Source organism: Trichoderma atroviride, chromosome 3, assembly GCF_020647795.1.
Source record: "Trichoderma atroviride chromosome 3, complete sequence".
NCBI lineage: Eukaryota > Fungi > Ascomycota > Sordariomycetes > Hypocreales > Hypocreaceae > Trichoderma > Trichoderma atroviride.
Window position 1 is genome coordinate 272,846 of NC_089402.1, and position 16,517 is coordinate 289,362.

Consider the following 16,517-nt stretch of genomic DNA (forward strand, 5'->3'; position numbering starts at 1 on the left):
CCGGAATTAAGCATAATACAACACCCCAACTATACACGTAACACGTAAACTCAAACCCGCCACAATTCTTCTAGAATGCATACATTGTAAAAAAAAAGATTCCACAAAGAACCACTTTCCAGCTCCATCCCCAAAACACCTTGTCAGACCAAAAGCGAAAATCACTTCACTTATACGCGGCTATACTGAATATACTCTCGTATTTGCCTCTCTTTACCTCCGGCCCGTTCCGGCCTGGCCGGACTTCAACTTGACCCCAAACCCACAATGGCCGATCGCATCGCCAACACAAACGGCATCACAGCCCGCAAACGCAAGACTCATCGCAAGTCTCGCCTTGGCTGCGGCAACTGCAAGATTCGCAGCGTCAAAGTACAATCTCATGCTCTCCTTGTCTCCCTCTCATTCGTTCCCCCGCCGTGTCTTCCGTTTCCCGTGGAATATACCGTAGCACACACATGACACCAGTTCGATATACCACATCAGGCACTCATGACTTACACGCAAATAGTGCGACGAATCAAAGCCTACATGCCGCCGCTGTCAAGCATCAGGCTTCACATGCAACTACTCCAGCACCGGCCCAACTCTGCAGCTCTCTCGCTCCAGCGTCTTTAGACTCAGCCTCGCTCCCACCCAAGCCAGGCCTGCATCTGCATCTACATCTGTCGATGGCCTCTTTCGAGAAGCGTACCTCCAGCCTGGCCTGCGGATCCCCATCGTCCTGCCTCTGCAGGGCAGACTGGGCGAATATGCTCTGCGGCCAGAGGACCACGCCGCCCTGAGCCGGTTCTACGACAGGACGGCGTGTACACTGGGGACTCCCACCACGCGGAAGGGATATCTCAAAGTGCTGTATAGCCTTGTAGACGAAGTATGTCTCTCACCCCCCTATCCCTTCTTTTACTCACATGTATCGTCATCTTCATCATCATGTATATCAAACTAACTTCATCTCCAGCACGCATTCCTCATCCACGTCCTCCTCGCCATCACCCTCCTCCACGACACCCACCTCTCCTCAGCCCCCCTCCCCCCCCTCCCACGACCTCTCCCTCGCCTTCCACTGGTATCACGGCACCGCCATCCTCAAGCACTTCCTCGCCCTCCCCTCGCCAGCCACAACCCTCTCCTCCACCCACCGCGACGCCCTCTGGGTCTGCGCCTCCATCCTCGGCGCCACGTCCTTTGCCTCCGTCCGCACCCAGGACCCCCTCGCCGCCTGGCCGCTGGCCGACCCGAACCCGGCCGTCGACCTGGACTGGCTCAAGATGGGCTACGGCAAAAAGGTCGTCTGGGACATTGCCGACCCGTCGCGCCCGGAGAGCGTCTTCCACAAGACGCTCTACAACACGCCCATGCAGCAGACGTTTGACATGGAGGCCCCCGTCAGCGAGGGCATATTGCCGCCGCTGCTCTACTCCTTTTTCAACCTCTCGCCCTCGACCGCGGCGTCGACTGTCTCGGAGGATGCAAAGTCTTACCATTCTGCGTGCGTCATCTTGTCCATCCTGTGGGTCAACAAGATCAACGAGCACAACGCCATCCTCTTCCTCACATTCATCACGCACATTGACCCAAACTATAGGTCTCTCATCGAAAACAAGGACCACCGGGCACTGCTCCTCCTCTTGTATTGGCACTGCCTCGTGGTGCCCCTCGAGAGTTGGTGGATGCGTCGACGATGCGTCGTGGAAGCCAAAGCGATTTGCATGTATCTCGACGACAAGTGTGCGGATGACGAAGCTTTTATAGAGCTGTTGGAATTGCCAAAGCAAGTCCTGGCAAATGCGCATTGAACAAGTGTGACTCGGTAAACAAAACATAATTATATAGAAATAATCAAACACGAGGCGGCTAGAGCCCTTCGTGCATCGCTATAACTTGAAATGAAAAATATATATCTCTATCGCTCATCATGGATAAGGGGAAGAAACAATAAACAAAGACAAGGAAAAAAGAATCAAGTGTCATAATCAACAAGGCAGCCGCTGGTGTACCATATCCAGCCATGCCAATCGCTCACAACCTACGTCCCGCTTGCTACATCATTCGCTTCTCCAACCACAGATTGCTGCTCGACGTCCTCGGCTTGCCCAATCACATCTTCTGGAGCGCTCATCAGCGGCTGCTTGGGATCGTACCCTACAGACTTGACAATGCCGAGACCTCTAGTGCGGCCCTCTCTGAACAAAAGCCGGTCTCCAGGGGCAATGTACTCTGGACGCTGGACAAAGCGAAAGGCAACGTTGGCGCGATCGCCCGTGCGAATCAGCTCGCGGTCAATGTCGATGATAGCGCATGTCTGCGAGACGGCACCGACATGTAGCATGGCCTGATAGCGCTTCTTGATGGTGGTTGCGTGCGACAGAATAAGAACTGTCATGTTGGTCATGTTGGTTAGCTGGCTGTCCATAGAGTGTATATACTAAAATTAGGGGACATGTGAAGCCCTGACTCACCTTCTGCGACGAATTCTTGAAACACCCTGGGCCCAGTCTGTCCCTCTTCTTTATGAAGCATCACCATGCCCTTGCGGACATCTCGCCGCTTCATCTTCTTGAGCGCAAACGAGGCAGATTGCCCTGCCTCGGCCACATGCACCCGTATTCTCTTGCGCTCAATGGAACGCACTGCCGTGGGCGTGAAATGCCCTAGAGAATCCGGCCCAATCAGAACATTGTCGCCTTCGTGAACCATGCCAGACTTGACAATGCCAGAGACAACCGTACCAGTGAACGGCACCGAGAATGTGTCATTAACTTGAAACTCGAATGGCGCGTCAGAGTGATAGTGCCCGTGGTGAGGCAGCATGTTCAGGAAGAGCCGCACGAGATCGAGGTTCTCGCCGGTGACGTTGGACACCTGGAAGACGGGACATATCCTCTTGCTGACAAACTGGGTCGCCGTGTTGATGCACTCTTCGCGGTTTGTGATAAAGGTTGGCATCTTTCGGGCACCGGGACTCTTCATGATCTTGTTGACCTGGCTGATGGTCTCCTTGAGAATGTTGGGAGGGCAAATGTCAATCTTGGTGATGATGACCATGACGGGGACGTTGAGCGCCAGCGCAATGCCCAGGTGCTCCTTGCTCATTCCAACCAGTCCATTGTTGGCCGCGACCATAAGAAGGCAAAAGTCGGGACTGCTGGAGAGCAAGCCGAACACAGTCGTGCGCAGGTACTTTTCGTGCCCAGCCAGATCGCTGAAAGTGATGACCTTGGCACTGCGCTTCCCAATGTCTTCCCACGACAGCTTTCCTATGCGCAGTTTCAGCAGACTGTTAACGGTAGCTGATCATTGGCATTACTTACGGCCTGGGGTATCCGAAGTGACGACTTGGCCGAGACTGTCGAACCCCATGATTTCCATGCCCACAGAGCTTGTTCGTCCCGTCTCCATTTCGTGCTTGTGACGGAAGAGATTCACTCGCGCTCGTCCTCGCCCGTCGTCCAGGTCGTTCTTGACTAGCACGCCGAGCAGCGAACTCTTTCCAGCATCGACTGTTTGTGTTCAATGGCAGATTAGTGCTGTCCAGTATAAAGGATAAGTGGTGTTAAGCTCACCATTGCCCACGACTGCTATCCTCGTCTCAATGACATCCTCAATCTTGCCCGGTATCCTTCGAATGAGAATCTTTCCGCTGCAGCTCTTGTCCTTGGTCGGGCTCGTCGCCGTGCTTTCCGCCTCTTCCTTGCCACCCACATTGGTCGTTAGGAGCAGCTGGCAGTCTGCGCCCACCCGCTTCGCAGCCTCGACGAGTCTTGTATACGCCTGATGCCACTCTTGCGGAGTCAGTTGCATGGATTCGCCGCTGTTCTCGAACCCGAGATCGAAGACCGTCTCGCCGGCGCCTTCTTCTATTCGCTCGACAATGACGTCTCCGAGCTTCTTCAGGGTGTCGTCGTCCGATTCGAGCACGAGGTCCTTGAGCTTCACTCGCGGCGCAGAGTCGACCAGATTTAGGCTGTCGAGCAGCTCATCAAGCTCCACATCGTGTTCCACTGAGTCGGCGGGCTTCTTCGCAGAGGCTGGATACCGTAGATTCTGCTGTTGTTCTACATATTCGGCAAAGTCGCTGAGAGCCTGCGCAGCCCGCGTTAGAATAGATACGGTGCAGATTGAGGCTCTGAAAGAGATATATAGAAAACACCTACCGATTCGCCCTTGCGCTTTTCATGCTCGAGGCCCTTGGCCGTCTTGGTCTTGGTCGCCATCATGCCGTGGAACCATGCAGCTGCCGCACTCGTATTACAGGAGAATGAGTCGCGAGAGAAGCACAGAGAGCAATGGCGGTGGGAAGCATCATTTACATGAATATATAGCAAAAACACCGAAAATAGCAACTATGACTCTTCGGCCAGCCCAGTTAAGCTTCAGCCACCGTCAGTCACTGTTGAATCGAGGCTCAGCAGCTTGTAGTGAGTAACCGGGGAGCAGGTTATCGATAAGGCGAGCTGGTATCGGAACTGTGGGTCGATGACACGACTCCCGTATTAGGCATTAAAGCATACCACCACTAGATACATAAATGTGCTCGTCCAGACTAACGAATCTCCAAAAGGCTGTGTGTCTGTCCACGTTGAGCTGGGCAAGCCGCAGTGTATGCGCATTGAGCGCATTGAATGCATCTCTGCACAGAGCAGATGCCTTGTCCATGGCATCACCAGCTCCAGAAAGTAAAGCGCCGCATCTTGATCCCCGTCCTCATCAATTGATCGCCCTGTAGCGAATTCCATGCTGATAGCCAGAACTTCTGGCAATGAAGTCTAAACATGCTGGAGCAGCCCTATTCACCTCGACCATTATGTCACCGCCTCCTCCAACTTATATGCGCCTCGTCGCATCGCGTGGTTCGGTGGAACATCATTTCAGTTTCATTATCGGTATCATTGCTGCCATTGCTGCCATTGCTGTCTATATCTAGAAAGGAACTTGAGGAGAGATTAAAACGACGCTATCGCCTGTCAAGCTGTTAGCCAAACACACCCATCGCCTCTGTGGATAATGGGGAGACCCGACCTCTTACAAACAACATTTCTGATTTCCTGCTAATGGTCTTGGAAAGCATTAGAGCCATATATAAGTGGTAGACCAGACAATGCTTCAACGCATACCTTGACCTCGTCGCTCTCCTCCTCGTCATCGTCGACGGCGTAGATGGTCTCTTCCACCTCGCCCAGCACCAGGTTGCAGTGACTATCGTAGGCCTGTCAAAGCATCAGCATCAAGTCCAGTGCCACTCAATACTATGAAGTTGGCCATACGTGAAGCTTGCCCTTGAGCTCTCTGTCACCGCGCAGCTTGACGAAAACCACCTCGTTCAGCAGCAGCCTCACCAGGTCGAGCGGCTCGGCCACATGGCTGGTCTCCTCTCCAACATCGGCCATGGCTGCGTCGTAATTCTTCGTCGAATGTATGTATCGTCGGGCAATGAAAACGGACTGCTCGGTTCGAATATCGTGGCTCTGCAAGGGCGACTCTGCTGCTCGACTTTGGGTAGCTTTGGCGATGGCCTTGTCAAAAAAGCTAGCCTTGCCCCTCCATTGCCGTGGAAAATCCTCGGCAGACGCAACACCGCTGCAAGCGCATCGAGTTTTCCGCGATATGCAGCTATCGGGGTGCCGCCCCATATGGCTTCAAAGCTTCTTCACCAAGACCCGCGGCCCCAGCTCGAAGCCACTTTTACCCCAGATTCTAGAGCATCGAGCCACTGCTAGGCCAGAGGGCTGCTCAATCTCAGGCCCCTCATTCCGATTCACCAGCCAGATGATAGAACAGGCCAAACCATGACGCTCAGACGACTCGTCTGGCCCAGAGGCCGTCTTAGTGGACTTGGCCTGGCACTCAAAAACCAGCATCATGAGCCTTTGCCATTGAGATGTGGGCGGCGAGCTTCAGACCGGCGCCATCTGGCGTCTCATAGCACAGTTTCCAACGGCCAGCGTCATTTACTACCAGATCTGATGCCACCATCTGTTTGCCCGGAACTTGGAAACCTCCTAGAGTCTATTCAGAAGCTGGACACATCCCAAATCAGCTGGGACTTTACTGCCTGGACCGACATCTTGAGCAATGAGAATTCACCCGCCCACGAAGCAGCAGTTCGAGAAGCCAGCGAGCTCCCCGCGTCAACCTTTTCAGAGATTCTGCGCAGCATCGATCCTCTGGTCTCGACAGAAGTTGACATTGCCCACGGCCTCAACCTCACCCAGGGCCATGCCCAGTTCAGCTTTCCCGGCAAACTGCTGAACCAGTTCGGCGTTCGCAAAGTCCACCATGGCATCCTCCAGGGCGTCCAAACCCTCATCACCATCCGCAGCGAAGCATCACCGCCCAACAGCTTAACAATAGCCGACTACGAAGTGGCCATGCGATGCGCCGGAGCAGCAGTCGACTACCAGCAAGTCAAAGTCTTCTGGGCCGCCATGGCAGCTCAGGGCCTCTCAGACTCGCGCACATCCAAGTCATGGGCCGACTTCCTCAAAGCCCGCTTCATGACCGAGCCGGAGTACTACCAGTTCGACCGCTCCAGAGTGGCTTTTCTCGCGCGCGACCTGTACAGCAACCGCAACCCCTTACCCATGGCGGTCCTCAAGCACCTGGACAACATCAGATTCAGCGTCAACGCCCTCAAAATGGAGCCCTGGAACCGAAGACCCGACGAGCTCGACGAGGACATGCGGCGCCTGCTGCGTCGCCGTCTGGGCTACAAGAGCTTCAAAAGCCACTGGATCCGCGGCCTCTACTACGGGCACGAGATGGACGAAGATTTGCTGTGCACCTCCATGGTTGCCTTTGCCAGGTCCAGCTCCCTCAACTCGATCAAAAAGATGATTTTAGAAAACTACTACGGCATCATCATCACCCAAAACGACACAACAGACATTCAAATCTCCGGCGGCCGCGAGATCCCACCAAACTCCCCCCTGACGCCCACGCCTCGCCTCCTCCACGCCATCGTCGAGGCCTTTGGCTCCATGTCCCACATCCTCCTCGGCACAAAGCTGCTCGACTTCGTCTCCCGCCGCTACAACATCGCCATCCCCCACGAAACCTGGTCCGCCCTCCTCAACTGGACCTACATCTCGGCCTCCAAGCCCTTCAAGCCCCTCCGCGACATCCAGACCGGCGAGCTGTCCACCTCCAGCTCCGCCGCCGACGTCCGCCACATCTGGGCCGCCATGACCTCCGAACCATACAGCATCGTCCCAACCCTGGCCGACCTCGACATCTACGTCAAGACCCTCATCAACCAGCGCTCCTTTGGCCAAGCCATCGCCACCATCCGCGCCCACGCAATCCCCCACCACGCCTCCCTCCTTTCAACCTACCACACCGCCCTCGCCGACGAGATCCTCCAGCTCGACGCCCTGGCAACCCTCTCCAAGGCCCTCTCCTCATCGCTCACCTCTCGCGCAACCTCCCGCCGCCGCCGCGCCCAGCTCCTCAAGGACCACACCCACCACCTCATATCCTCCTGGCTCACCCGCCTCCTCAAGTCCGCCTCCGCCACCCGATCCGCCCGCGGGGGCTCCTTTGCGCACACCCGCATCCCCGACCTGCTCCTCGAGTTTTCCGACTTCTTCCACCCGCAGGTGCGCTACCGCACCGCCCAGGGCCACGTCGTCCTGCAGCGGCCCGACGCCGACGTCGCCAAGCGCTTCGACTGGGACAATGCCACCTGGCGGCGGACGCTGCCGCAGAAGAAGTCGGGCATCTACGCGCGGGACTTTGAAGGCTCCGACGACCCGGAGTTTCCCTGGCCGAGGGTGAAGGAGATGAAGGTGCTGGAGTGGAAGAGAGTGCCGACAAGGAGATCCGACGTGATGCTTCGGCCGCCAAGGGAGTGGGCGAAAGAGGCGAGAGCGCAGGAGTGGTGGGATGCGCTGGAAGAGGAGTTGATGCTGTAGATTTGCTCAAAATGTGCTACAGTGTATATATACATGTATGGACATGAGTAGGTGTGTGGATGGATATAGATGGATATATTACGTGCTCATTTAGAACGACATTATCTATATAGAGTTCCAAGGCACATGTGCATATTACTAGTATATAACAATTTCATCTAAATAATCACAAACACATCAATAAACGGCTCTCTACGCCAAACGAATAAAAATAGAACCAAGAATACAACAGTTATGCAAGTCATTATTCGTGATTCATTCGATCCATCTATCCATGCCATAATAATAGTCAATATGTACAAAAGATGAAGCTAGCCCAGGGTATCTACCAGTCGTCCTTCCTCCTCCCAGCCAGTGAAAAAAAATAACCAGTCATAAAGTCGTGTTATCCAAAAAGCTTGCCAAAAACCTAATAATAAGAAAAAAGTCCATTTGTCGTTGCAGCAATCGACTAGCACCCGAATGATTATACAAAGAAGAATATATACAAAGGATTGTTTCCAAAGATTTGGAGAAGGAGCGAAGATTTTCAAAAACCTTTTGCAGAAAAACTCTGGGTCATGTCATGGGATGGTAGAAGCATCTTGATGGAATGTCGCTTCATCAATTTCCTATCGCAGCTTCAGCCAAAACTCCCAGCAAGCTGGCAGCAGCGCCGCCAATGCCCACCGCACCAAGCGCCTCGGCCCAAGGCGTCTTGCCGGCTGTCTTGTCTCTCCTGCGGTCATCGCGGCGATCACGGTAGCTGTCGTCTCGGTCTCGGTCTCGATCTCGGTCTCGGTCTCTGTCCCGGTCTCGTCGGTCACGATCACGATCTCTATCCCTGCGATGTTTGTCGCCATGTGATGGATCACTGTCTCGACGTCTCCGTTCTCTGTCATCTCGGCGCTTAAAATGGTCATCCCTGTCTCTTTCATCGCGATCTCGAGATTTCTTTGAAGAGCTGGAGTCTCGGTGCTCACGACTTTCCTTTTCTGCTCGGGGATTCACCTCATAAGGATTAGGGCCGAACCGCACATGGTTCGTGTTCTTGTTCTTCAAGATTGACTTGGGCATGGTGGAACCAGTTGGAGAAGTCTTGTCCTTTTCTGGCGGGCTCACAATGACGGGATAATTCTTATTCTTCTTTTCACCCGAGTCTTTATCATCATCGTCAGAAATGTCGCTCGAGTCTTTGTCGTCCTCGGAATTCTCATCTCGACTACTCTCTGAGCCCGTTTGCTCATGCTTCTTGGCATGGTGAGAACGCTGTTTGCCTGACGTCTTATTGTTCCGAGCAGCATCATGCCGAGCAGCACGACGTTCGGCGCTTAGGCGGGCGTAGTAGGTCACTTGATCGAGAGACAGGCGGCCAAGGACGGCAACATAGCCTGGGCGAGCTTCGTATCGTACCCTAGCCAGATGAAGGGCTTCGGGGCTAACGACAGAGCGGTCGATCTTGGTCCACTCCGCGCCCATGGGGATATCCCGGCCGTAGCTATCAGGAGCCAGGCGAAGCATCGGCGCACCCCCATATGCTGGCGGAGCACTAGAGCCGTATACCTGAGGCGTTCCCTCTACATGAAGCTTGTTCTTTTGAGGAATCGGCTGAGGGGCCGTAGCCCCAGATATCTTGATCTCAGGCAGCGGCATGGCGCCAGACATCATGGGCTGGAAGGACGGAATATCGGCCTGTGTCGGAGAGCTGCTCAGGTTGAGGCCAGCCATTCCAGTACTGAGAGAGTCCAGCATGATTAATTCCTGGGTCGAGATGAAGGTGAAGGAGCCAGCAACGTTGCCACCACCCTCAGCTGGCGCCCAAGAACGGGAGTCATAAGAGAGCTCTGGCGCCAGCGAAGGGAACGGAGGTTGATCGGGCATCAATCTTTCAGTCTTCATGCTGGCAGGAGCTTTTTGGTAATCAGCGAGCGGAAAGGTCATATGGCGCCCATACTTGTGCGCAGACGCAGGGACAGAATTGCCGTCAAGTTCGAGGAGGCCTTGGACAGTAGGAGGAGCGCCGTCTTTGGCAGACAGCATGGTCTCGATCTCGTGAATGTAGGCGCGCAGAACATCCTGAGAGTGTCAGCTTCAGTACATGTTTCACCACCAGATGCCAAGACTGTACGCTACTTACCTCATGCTCGTCCAGCACCTTGGACGAGAACCCCTCCTTGACAAGCTCGCCCTGGAACCTTTTCCATAGCTTGTCGTCGCCACTTGCAGCAGACTTGCTGGTGCTATCACGACGAAAAAGCTTGCGCCCGATGGTGTCGACCTTTTCTTTGATGTAATCGAGGCTGGGCCCGCGACGGCCACTGCTTGGCGGAGCGCTGCTGGATTGCACCAGCTCCAAAAAGGCGTCAATCACAGTCTGTTGGTGGACCAGCTTGGTCTGCACAGCAGCGATGCCCTCGGCAGCACCATCGGCATACGGCCCTCCCCCTCTGCTGTTCAGATCCAGCACGAGCTCGAGCTGCTTCAGCGTCGTCTGGGAGTCCTTGATGATGGAGTTTAGCTGGTTCAAGTAGGACGACGAGTCTGCGGCGTTTAGGCGTGAGTCCGGGTCGGCAGCCTCGACGCGGAGATGGCGCAGGGCATTGTGCAGGTTGCGAACGGCCTGAGAGGCATCTGTTGAGAGCGACGGCACGGTTGACTGGGTGGTGCGCACGTGAAGGGTCCTGGCAAAGGCGTCGACGGCATCGATGTGTTGGACGACGGAGGTACCGCTCATAGCTATGGGGAATGGCACGATGCTTGCTCTATAGATGGTGCGATGCGATGCTGCTGGCTTGAGAAAAGAGATATATAGGTATATCTGTATCGGCTGTGGCAAGTCAAAGTCCAAGTCGCCAAGTCTGTGGTTCAGGCAAACTTGGCGGAGGATATTTTTGTCTTGGGAAAAAAGAAAATCACGTTGGGCCGCAGTTTTGAGACAGACGGTCGTCTGCGCTCGCGTGTGTCCGTCCTCGTGATAGGCAGGGCAGCTGTGGTTGTGACTGGCCGCTGGTTGGTCAGCAGCGGTCGATGAGTGAGCTGAGATGGCGCAGCAGAGCCTGGGCTTCGGAAGTTGTGGAGGCTCGTATAATCGAAGTACTATCTCCGGGATGGGGGTTTGGAAGCTGGACCGACGGTGGAGGAGATTTCGATCGAGATTTCGATTGAGATGAGAGGGGGAAAGTGAAGGAAAAGGGAAGAGGCAGAAGCAAGGCTCGCGGTTTTCAACGGCCAGTACCTGAGGCAGAGGCCATCACACCCAGATGGTGAACAACAGCGCTTGTACCGCTACCTGGCAAGAACCTTGCCTCTATCAAGGCTCAACTAAAACATTACATGTAAACCATCCATCCATGCTTTACTCCAATTACTCCAGCCCCTCCTTTGGTACTTGTCGGCCATCTCAGCCAAGCCCCAAGTCTCAGTCTCTTTACTGTAAAGCACCCCTACATTAGAACATGCACGGGATGGGCTGCCGATCCAAGCAACCCATAGACTCTGTCGACCCGGACACGAGCCAAATTCAGGGAAAACACAAAAGAGACGGCACGAACATGTGACTTCACCACGGGCTGTGACGTCGTTGCACCAGCCCCGCCAGAAACCTGGTGTGGGGGAAATCTGTTAGTGCCACAGAGCGACGGTGGTACAGCATTAACAGAGCACGAGAGAGAGTCACAGCGTGAACTGGACGGGTGGCCACAGACCAGGGGGGCGCTGTTCTGGAGCCTGGAGGCGCTGGAGGCCAATCCCGACCCCTGCGGCGGCGACCCAGCCCAGCAGGATTTCCAGCAATGCACATCATAGCTCGATTGAAGCAGCCATAATCTGGTTGATGCTGAGACAGGCACGGGTACAGGTACCGTGTCGCTACCAGACTCTGCCTCCTCGCAGCAACTGCCACTGCGCTAAAGCATCAGTGCTATGGAGCGCTAGTACCTGGGAACAGAACAGCCCCAGAAACAGCCCTAGAAGGCGTCGGTATTCCTCCCAGTTAGCGGCAGCGCCAGTGCCTGGAGCTTCCATCAACCACTGACGCCAAAAGCTACATGTCCACGGAGCCACGGGCGTCTTAGTGCAGTACAGCGCGACTATCAGTTGGCCTTGGGGAAAGCCTGACGCAACAGCCGGCCCCGTTGGTTCCGATCTGCCCTTTTAGCATCTCCATGTAGTCATTTGGTGACGGGCTTGGAGCTACGTCAAGATTGCATCTGCCTGACGGTACCTGCCGGTATCGACACATTGGCAGCAGCAGTCATCACTTGTCAAACCTCCATGTCTCGTCTCTCGTCTCTTCACAAGTAATATAAAAATTTCTCTTCGTGTTTTGCCATTTGCCACCCCTCGTATCCATCTCGCTATAAGCCGGCCTTCTCGAAGCGTCCAGAACACGAACCCTCTGAACCCTGCATTTTTGACTTTTTTTAAGGTTAATCGACCGCGGCCAACGTACATATGCACGGCACGGCGCATGTCTCGTCTCGTTCTCAGCGAGGCTGTGCCGCTGCGAACAAACTCCACTGCATCCAACGTTTCTACTACTACTAATCTGGTACTAACTCGATCGCTGAAACCGAAACCTGCATGTACTGCCACTCGCCTTCATGTGTAGTGGCAAACGCCTAGGGCTAGGGGTGAGATAAAGCGCAAGGCAAATGCGGAGATGGAGAGATTGAGATTGACGCCGCGGATTGCATGTCTAGATACCAGCACATGTATTTCCTGTTTATTGAAAAGATGCATGCGCGTTACATTGCAGGTTCAGCTCGTCGTCTGTCGCTTGCCGCCTCCAATAAAATTCATGGACTGTGCAACTCTGCACAGAGTCTCTTCCGCCTACGATCGACATGAGCTCGAGCTTCACCACCAGCGTAATATCCCCTCTACTCACAATCCTCTGACAGCCCTGCATTTCTTTGCTCTCTCATTCGTCCGAGTCTGCTGTCCAGCTAACTGCATCCTCCTAGCAAGTTCTAGCTACACTACATGCAAGACCCTCAGCTCACCACCAAAGCCCCAGCTCAGCTCGCAAAAGGGGCTTTTGCTTACTACCATCATGTAATAGAATCTGCTGCAGAGCCTCACAGAACGATTCCTCCACTAATCACATGCTCATCCATCTATCCCGCACAACCACATCTCAGGTATGGATACACTGGTTGACTGGCTGGATGTCATACATGCTTGCTCGGCCTACTTTTGACTCCAATCATTCACCCTTGTCAGCAGCAGCATGTGGTCATTGCCATCATCTTCTTTTTCTTTGTCAATTAGCCCGCAGGCATGGATTGCTATGTGCCTCTTTTTCCAAAAACTAACTCAATACAAACACCCTCGGCATCATCATATTTGTTATGTACAAAACCGGCAATCACCACCTATCAATCGTCCCGTATATAGCCGCCAAGTTTCTTCGTTGCCAACAATGGTATTATCCAGCTCGCCAAATTATTTGAAACTGCCAACCAATCCATTCGGCCTCCTTCACCGAAGCTCGCTCTTCACCCCCACAAGATTATGCCATGCATGTGAAAGCCTTACTTTTTTCTTTTCTCCGACTACTAGTTGCCCGAGTGAAATACCGACTCCGTCTGAGCCGCACTAGTCAAAGATCCTACCATCCATCGCGCTGTTCTCTCCCCGACGCTCCGTTTCTGAGAGCCCCCTCTCATCGAAAAATAAGCCTAATACAATTGAACTGACCCATTGTATGAGCCTCTGCCTGTTCAAAGGAGCACACCTGCGGCTCAGATTGAGAGCTTCTCCAAAGAGTATGCCTCCACCTTTTGACTGATCAGGTGTCCCATCTCTCGAACGCTTCTCTGCATCACTTCACCTCCCGACACCACCTTCTCTCTCGTAGGCAGCGACTTTGTCTTCAGGCCAAGCGGCAGCAGTTTGGATTCCCGGTTCTCTACCTGGAAAAGCATCGACTTGTTCTGGGATGCTCTGGCTACACCGCCCTTTTGGGCTGCGTTTCCGAACCGCACAGTTTCGCCTAGGATGCCATTCAAGAAGACGGCTTCTTCAATGCCTTCCAGAGCGGCTGTCACTTCGAGTCGAAGGGCTGTCAGGAAGTCGCTGGCTTCGGCCTTGTCAGCCCACGAGATGGCATCGTTAAATAGCCATCCACCAGCCCCAACTGCGTCCAGGCATCGACCCAAAAGGTCTGCAATCAGGGCAATGACGCCATCCGGGGGAGGCTCGTTGCCCTCCGAATCAAAGCTGGTAGGATCAATGTATAGCGAGGTCCATGCTCCGCGGAGTAATTCCACACGTAGCAGGTAGATGAGTGACATGATATCCTCTGTTGATACTGTTGTTCGGAGAGCCTTGACCGTAGAGACTGCAGGCAGCCGCCATAGCTTAGTAAATGCCAGAGTCAATCCACGCGAGCGGCTGCTAGAGTCATCGCCCAGATAATGCTCTGTGACGGCAATCTTTCGCTCCAAGTCATCCAGGTCCATCTCAATATCGTCATCCTTGCCGCTGTTGTCGGCGTGGGGCTCGCTTGTCAAGAGTTTGGTGGCATCCATTTTACCCTCGGGAATCAAGTCCATGCTGAGCATTAGGGATCGAATGGCGAGTAAAAGCTCCACCTCGCCTAGCTTGGTTGCTTGCAGGTAGTTCAGCAACAGGGTCAGTGAGAGATCAGCATCCGCAAGGCTCCGGATCAAGTCTCCCGCAACGGCGCGGTTGTCCGATGCCTCGGGTGCGAGTTCATCTCGGAAAGCCGTTCTCAGATTGGATAGAGTGAGATGGCCTGCGACCACAAGGTAGGTTGTCACATTGCTCTCGGGCAAGACGAGGCGCAGCTCTGGCCGTGTAGATTCACCAACCTCCTTAATGTCAACTGAGAATACTTGAGTGATGGCGTAAATGATCCATCTGCGATCTACCGCAGGGTAGGACGATCTAGACAGCCACTCCCATTCTGGCAGCTCTTGCGCATCGGAGCCTTCCAGAGTCTTTGAATTGTCGCCGTTCGGTAGCTCTGTGGTCTTCTTGGGCACGTTAAACTTGCGGCGCAAGACGTCTTCCCACTTGTTTAATTCGTTGTTTGCGAGTAACCTATCGGCCGCTTCTGTTTCGGCTTGGAACTGGACGAGATAGTCACTTGTAAGCGTTCCTGGGACCAGCCTAGTAAATTCAGATGATACTTCGCATCTCATCTTCTTGGATGGTACTTCAAGACCAGTGCCTCGCCCAATTGAGTCAATCAGGAGACCTTCCTTTCGTCGTTTGCCAGGGTTCTTTGGCGGCTCGACTTGAATGGTCACAAGAATGTTGTCTACTAGGGCAACGACTGTATCTTGGCTTCGCAGGTAGCTGATTAGCTGGCAAGATCGAGGTGTCTCGCCATCAGTTGGAATTTCAGACCAGTCCAGGGAAGCCTTGGAGTGGATGGATCGATACTGGTAATTGTAAAGACCAATGGAGTTTAGTGAAGAGGCGAGAATGAAGGGCTTGAAAAGCCGGACAAAGGTTTGCGCATTCTCTGCCTCAATCGACGACTTGAGCTTGGGCACGGCACCCGTCAAGTCGTAGACACCAATAGCTCCTTGCTGGAGCTGGAGCAAAAGGCCTGACTGTACATCAACCTGGTAGATTGGAGATTCGTCATTGTCCTGGTTGGCGATTGAAGTGATTGGCACAATGTCGAGGGGAACGAGATGCTGTACGTCGGCCGATGCTGAGCTTCCAGACACGGCTGCCAGCACAATCAAATGCCGGTTCTCAACGTTTTGGCTCAAACTCTTCGAGATTAGAACAACAAGTTCCACTTGAGAATCGGTGGCCTTTGGCAGAGCGCTGAAGACTTCGGGCCGATTCTTGAACAGCCCTTCGTTGAACTCGGCAGTGCTTCCCGAAAGTGCGTATTCGATGTGGAACTCGGAAATGGCTGTAGCCACTGAATCTTGAAGCATTGACTTGGAAGAGGAGGACCATTGTATAGCCAGGGATTCCCCAGACAAGCACACAACCTCTCCGTCTTCACAGACAGCTATTATATCCCCAATGTTTGCGGATTGACTCGAGGGTGAAGAGCAAGTGATGTACTGGACAGCAGAGGTCTGCAAGACTTGCGAGATGCTGTTCGACGTCGTTTTCCCGTCACGATGGGCTACGTCCTTGAAGAGAGTAATTTTGTGAGCCCCGTTGTCGGCGGTTGCTATGAATGTGTATCGCAAGGCATCGGTGGTGTTGTTTCGACGGACTCTGACAGAGTATGGGGGGCAGGTAAACGATTCTTGCGGCGGGATTGGATAAGATGTGACGAGTCTTGAGGCAGGGACCTGTAATTATTCACATGTCAGCAAACTGCCACTATCAAATAGCCCAGTTATTTTGTTCCATACATCGTATATGCTTGTTGTCTCTCCGTCAACGCCAACAACAAGCTCGGTTCGCTTTCTCTTCTTCTGGCCGTCGCGCTGGCCGTACACTTCTCGGGCCACGATATTGCCCTTGGTATGGTCCAGAGGCTTTGGCAAGTGCGCCAGAATGTATGGCTTGTGTATTCTGTATTCGGAAGCCATGGCGATGCTTGTTGCTGTCCGGAAGCCGTGCAGTCCAATAGCTGATGTTTTGCGACTTCGAGCGATTGCAGCTATCGCTGATAAAAAA

At 53.8% G+C, this 16,517-nt stretch overlaps 7 protein-coding genes across 7 annotated transcripts; 3 read left to right on the top strand and 4 right to left on the bottom strand.

The window, feature by feature from the left end:
* Nucleotides 1–267: 267 nt before the first annotated feature.
* On the top strand, nucleotides 268–462 carry TrAtP1_005308 (uncharacterized protein; the record flags this gene model as incomplete). Its single annotated transcript, XM_066112656.1, has 1 exon — nucleotides 268–462. The coding sequence occupies one exon, from the start codon at nucleotides 268–270 to the stop codon at nucleotides 460–462; it is 195 nt and encodes a 64-aa protein (XP_065968741.1).
* Nucleotides 463–911: 449 nt separating this feature from the next.
* On the top strand, nucleotides 912–1,799 carry TrAtP1_005309 (uncharacterized protein; the record flags this gene model as incomplete). Its single annotated transcript, XM_014088958.2, has 1 exon — nucleotides 912–1,799. The coding sequence occupies one exon, from the start codon at nucleotides 912–914 to the stop codon at nucleotides 1,797–1,799; it is 888 nt and encodes a 295-aa protein (XP_013944433.2).
* A 230-nt stretch (nucleotides 1,800–2,029) lies between these two features.
* On the bottom strand, nucleotides 2,030–4,220 carry TrAtP1_005310 (uncharacterized protein; the record flags this gene model as incomplete). Its single annotated transcript, XM_014088941.2, has 5 exons — nucleotides 2,030–2,379; nucleotides 2,463–3,260; nucleotides 3,315–3,503; nucleotides 3,567–4,086; nucleotides 4,158–4,220. 5 exons carry the CDS (start codon nucleotides 4,218–4,220, stop codon nucleotides 2,030–2,032), a joined length of 1,920 nt encoding a protein of 639 aa, XP_013944416.2.
* A 211-nt stretch (nucleotides 4,221–4,431) lies between these two features.
* Nucleotides 4,432–5,516, bottom strand: TrAtP1_005311 (uncharacterized protein). Its single transcript, XM_014089419.2, has 4 exons — nucleotides 5,268–5,516; nucleotides 5,118–5,210; nucleotides 5,023–5,059; nucleotides 4,432–4,964 (listed from the first exon to the last, which is right to left on the bottom strand). The coding sequence occupies exons 1-4, from the start codon at nucleotides 5,388–5,390 to the stop codon at nucleotides 4,924–4,926; spliced, it is 294 nt and encodes a 97-aa protein (XP_013944894.1). The 5' UTR covers nucleotides 5,391–5,516; the 3' UTR covers nucleotides 4,432–4,923.
* A 156-nt stretch (nucleotides 5,517–5,672) lies between these two features.
* Nucleotides 5,673–8,149, top strand: TrAtP1_005312 (uncharacterized protein). Its single transcript, XM_014088916.2, has one exon. It carries the CDS (start codon nucleotides 5,790–5,792, stop codon nucleotides 7,911–7,913), a length of 2,124 nt encoding a protein of 707 aa, XP_013944391.2. The 5' UTR covers nucleotides 5,673–5,789; the 3' UTR covers nucleotides 7,914–8,149.
* A 6-nt stretch (nucleotides 8,150–8,155) lies between these two features.
* TrAtP1_005313 (uncharacterized protein) lies at nucleotides 8,156–11,409 on the bottom strand. The gene is made up of 2 exons (XM_014088925.2): nucleotides 10,030–11,409; nucleotides 8,156–9,968 (listed from the first exon to the last, which is right to left on the bottom strand). The coding sequence occupies exons 1-2, from the start codon at nucleotides 10,624–10,626 to the stop codon at nucleotides 8,517–8,519; spliced, it is 2,049 nt and encodes a 682-aa protein (XP_013944400.2). The 5' UTR covers nucleotides 10,627–11,409; the 3' UTR covers nucleotides 8,156–8,516.
* Nucleotides 11,410–12,246: 837 nt separating this feature from the next.
* Nucleotides 12,247–16,500, bottom strand: TrAtP1_005314 (uncharacterized protein). Its single transcript, XM_014089417.2, has 2 exons — nucleotides 16,250–16,500; nucleotides 12,247–16,186 (listed from the first exon to the last, which is right to left on the bottom strand). Exons 1-2 carry the CDS (start codon nucleotides 16,427–16,429, stop codon nucleotides 13,637–13,639), a joined length of 2,730 nt encoding a protein of 909 aa, XP_013944892.1. The 5' UTR covers nucleotides 16,430–16,500; the 3' UTR covers nucleotides 12,247–13,636.
* Nucleotides 16,501–16,517: the final 17 nt, after the last annotated feature.